Genomic DNA, 4,195 nt, shown 5'->3' with positions numbered 1-4,195 from the left:
CTGGCATGTGGTGCTGGGGGATTGAACCGCGGTCCCTTATGCTTTTGCTAAGCTTGTTCTAAGTAGGTGCTTTAGACCACTGAGCCATCTCACCAGCCCGGGCCCATTATCTTGGTCCATGTTCAGTTGTTTGGAAAATAGCACTTTTGAATAGGGAGACAAGTTTTTATTTGTTAGTAAGGCTCCATTTGGCCATGTCATATACTCAAGGACCTCACAGTGGCAGGAGTCCAGGGAAACCCCTTGTGTGCCCATTGTCCTGTCCTTCTGGCTGCTCTGACACCAATTCTGTTCCTAGCATTTGTTCTTTTCCCTTTCCACAGGGAGACTCCGGGGGCCCTCTTGTCTGTGAATTCAACAACACATGGGTGCAGGTGGGCATCGTGAGCTGGGGCATCGGCTGTGCCCGCAAAGGAATTCCAGGAGTTTACTCAAACGTCGGGTTCTACAAGGACTGGATTGTGAGAGTACTGAGTCGGTCTACTCGCTGGGACACAGCTGGCCTCCTCATCTCACGCCTGTGTCTTCTGCTGCTCCTGGCATCTTGGTGACCCTCTAGTCACCCTGCTTGGTCCTCCCTAGTTCCGAATCTCCCTGTAGGTCTCTTCTCTGACCATTCCAGTGTCCTGTGCTAAAATGCTGGTTTGACCCATCTCTCCCTGGAGAGCCCACAGGGGAGCAGAGCAGGGAGACTGGGCCTGCAAAGGGTCTTGGTCCTGAATACTGGTCACTGCTCCTGCCATGTATCCACCAGACTGTGCTGTGCCTGAGGGAAGGAGCTGATGGCCAGTCAAGTGCCCAGCATTATGCCAGAGTGAGCCTGGTGACACCTACATAGATACCTTGGAGAACGTCCGCAAACAGAGATATCCTCCGCCATGGAGTGAGACCTAGACCTAGCTCTGGGGTCAGGCTGTGCCCTGAGCCTGTGAGAGGTCAGCCAGCTGGGTGACTGGTGAGAGGGAGAAGCAGGCATCAGCAGGTCCCTACACAGGTGCCAGGATGAGCCTTACACATGGTGTGGGTTCACGTGTCAGGGGACAGCCTCAGGTACACTCCTGATCTTGGTGCTTGTGTCCAAGCTCCTGCCAAGCTCCTTCCATTCCATAAGCACTGGAAGGGAAGGTGGTCAAAGAGGCCTAAAGGGAGACTCGGAGCTAAGGTGCATCCTGGAGCAGCCCAAGTTTTGCCGAGGCCATTTAAGTGTGTGGTGACTTCAGAGTGCACCGAATAAACGTTTGGACAGTGTTTTGTGTGTCTTCACTTCTGCTCACCTTCATGGTGACTGCGCAGAACGTGCTCTGTGCATGACTGCTTTCCCCTTTAGCTAAGGGAGCTACTGTGTCCTTACGCACCCCTGGAAGAAGAGAGGAGACTGTGCCCACTCAGACTGGAGTCCAAGGGTGGGTTGTGTCAGTGTTCCTTCCCCTGTGTGCCTGGCTTAGTTAGCAACCCCCTGCAGGAGCTTGATGTTTGAGTTGAACACCTGCTTTTAGCAATGGGATTAGGAGAGGAGCTGGGTCAAGCGTGAAGCCTGGGTGTACCAAATACTCTTCTCCTTTCCGTGCAGCTTACTGTGTTTCTAAGACTCTGTGACCACAGGGGGAGGAGGGTTACAGCCATTTACCAGATCACACGCAGGCTTTCTCCCTCACACAGGGTACAGATCTGCAATGTCCCTGTGATGGACCCCTCCCAATCTCCTGCCCTTGGTCTTTTGGGCGTCAGTGTTTCACTCTGGCATCAGTGGGCTCCATGTACCAGTTCAATCTGCTGCCCAGGGAGGTAGGGCTGAGAGCTGCCATCAAACTAGATCTCTTGTTATAGCACCCACTGCTTTAAGAAAGCTCTAGCTATTTGTGGCAAAATCTGTTTTAACATTCCCCCCTCCCCGGGACACCTATTTGCTTGAACAGCCAGGGCCCTTGATTAGCAGGCTGCTTTTCTAGGTGGTGTGGTCCCACTCTTAGCCTGCAGTTAATGCCATTTCATTGAAGAACACTGGTTCTACCTCGGAGGTGTCCATCGGACAGGTGAGGGTAGGCCTGAGAAGGTGCCTTTCTAACAAGTTCTGGGGTGCTGGCCTGCGGACCTTAATTTCAGAACTAATGCCCTGCACTCCTGGGAGTGGAAAGGACTCCTTTGGTTGGCTGCAGTTCCCTGTTCTTCTGTGGGCCACTTGGATGGCAGGCTGGGCGAGGGTCGTCAGGGACCAGCAGGGCTGAACTGCGTTATGCGAGAGAAACACGCATTCTCTTCCCATCTCTCTCCTACCCCAAAGATTCAAACACACACGGCCACCAGGAAAGGGGACAAATGCCTTTCTTATACCAGGCTTCCCCCAGGATGCCTTGGCTAGTTTTAGGTCCCGCTCAAGGAAGTATCTTTCACGGTTTCGACCCAGTCCTGGGGTTACGTCTCACACTGGGGCACCCTGAGGTGCTTTCGCGTGGCCAGTTACCCCAGGCGCAGCCACAGAGCCAGGGAGCCAAGCCTCGCAGGCCTACACTGCGGACGGCTACGGAGTCGCCCGGGGCGCGCGCACGCTCCGGCGACGTCCAGTGGCCCCGGCGTGCGCGGCGCGCCCGGCTGCGTGCTACCCAGCGTGCAGCAGCGACTGGCGTGCGTCGCGTGCCGGTGCGAGCGAGCGAGCGGCTGCGAGGTGCGGGGGCGCCCCGGTGACGAGGCTCATGGCAGTGCGGGTGCTGAGCTGGTGCCTGCTGCTGCCGGCGCTGTGGCCGCCGCCGAGCGGGGGTGAGGCTGCCCTCGCCGCTCCGCTGCGCCCCTCTCCTCCCGCAGACCCCGCGCGCTGCGGCCGGCCCCCGCTCGACCGGGCTCTCTCCAGGCCACGCCGCGCCGCTCCTCTGCCAGTCGGAGCCGGCGGCGCCCCCACAGTGGCCCAGACCGTTGGCAGCGCCCCCTGGGCTGAACCCGGCGCAGTCCCACCCGTCCACCCAGAAACAGCTGGCCAGAATCTTTTCCCCCGGCCGTTACCTCACAACGGCAGGGTCCTTTTTTCCCCTTAGAGCACAGGGTCTCCGAGGCGGGGTCCTTTGTCCCTTCCTACAGGTCCCTCCAAAACGACCTGCATGGCAATGGTCACCTCCTGTGCGGGGTGCACCTGGAGTCACCTGCCGAGTGCTGACCCCCTCCCCTTTCCTCCCCCTCCTACTTCACTCTCCCCTCCCTTCTTCCATCCCCTCCCTTTCTCCCCCTCCTTTCCTCTCCCCTTTTCTTCTTGTCCCCCCCTTCCCTCTCCTGTTCTCTGCCCTTCCCCTGGTCCTCTCCCAATCCTCTCCCCTCCCCTTCCCATTTCTCTCCCCTTCCCCTCTTCCTCTTCCATGCTGTCTTCCCCACCCCCTGTGGTCCGCCTTCTCACGTTCTCTCCTTCCTTTCCCTCTTTCCCGCTTGTCTTCCGCTTGCTGTTTCCCCCCTGGTGTCTATTCCCCTTAATCCTAGGGCCACTCCTGGCACGTCTTTATCCTTCTTGGTCCTGCTACGGCCGCACCACCCTGAGCCCGCGCATCTCGTCTGCTGGTCCTGACTTTTCTCTTCCTCCCTCCCTTTTTATCTTCGGGAGTTTCCTGATCTCCTCGGCTACAAGGGAAGCCCCTTTTCTGTCCCACCGGGTCACTCACGTGGTGTGTAGTTGACGCACCCATGTGCTCAGAGCTGCTGCTTGGGCCCTGCCCGCTTCCGGTGCACAGCTCCCTGGGGCAATTCAGCACTCTGGGCACTTGGGTGCCATTTCTGTAGGTACCTCAGAACGTAATAGGCCTGGATGTGCAGGCACGTGCCGGATGTCCCCACCTCAGGCCTCATCATCCTAAAGAACAACTTATCTTACTCTTCTCGAACTCAGTGGGCAGCAGCTCTTTTCCAGACCCAGAAACCGTTGCCACCCTGACCTGCTCCTGTCCCAGCATCCCATACACAGCTCATCTCTGTCCTGAGTGAACTACTTCCTCATCCAGACCGTCTCATTTTGTACCTGGGCTCTGGACAGCCTCTTGTCACCTTCCTGCCTGTTCTTTACTGCCTGACCCTGTCCCATCTCTCTTGGCCTCCCAGGAGGTCAAGATGGAGCCCAGCTTCACTGAGTTTAAGAAGAGTAAGAGAATTTGTTTTTTAAAAAGATGAGGCCTCTGATCAAGAAGATTATGGGGCCAAAGAGGAAAGTGATCGATGACATAGA

General features: G+C 57.1%; 2 protein-coding genes across 2 annotated transcripts in view; both read left to right on the top strand.

Moving 5' to 3' along the window:
• Window positions 1-681, top strand: part of LOC101579755 (serine protease 44-like) — a 2,971-nt gene extending 2,290 nt beyond the window's left edge. The window contains exon 5 of the mRNA XM_023700770.1: window positions 324-681. Coding sequence (XP_023556538.1) covers window positions 324-551 — 228 coding nt within the window. The 3' untranslated portion in view covers window positions 552-681. The remainder of the gene's footprint in view (window positions 1-323) is intronic.
• A 2,009-nt stretch (window positions 682-2,690) lies between these two features.
• Window positions 2,691-4,195, top strand: part of Prss45 (serine protease 45) — a 7,743-nt gene continuing 6,238 nt past the window's right edge. Inside the window, exon 1 of the mRNA XM_023700645.1 lies at window positions 2,691-2,754. Within this exon, the coding sequence (XP_023556413.1) occupies window positions 2,691-2,754 (64 nt within the window). The remainder of the gene's footprint in view (window positions 2,755-4,195) is intronic.

This window comes from Octodon degus, unplaced genomic scaffold (genome assembly GCF_000260255.1).
Source record: "Octodon degus isolate 3935 unplaced genomic scaffold, OctDeg1.0 scaffold00126, whole genome shotgun sequence".
Lineage (NCBI taxonomy): Eukaryota > Metazoa > Chordata > Mammalia > Rodentia > Octodontidae > Octodon > Octodon degus.
This window is presented reverse-complemented; position numbering and strand designations above follow the sequence as displayed.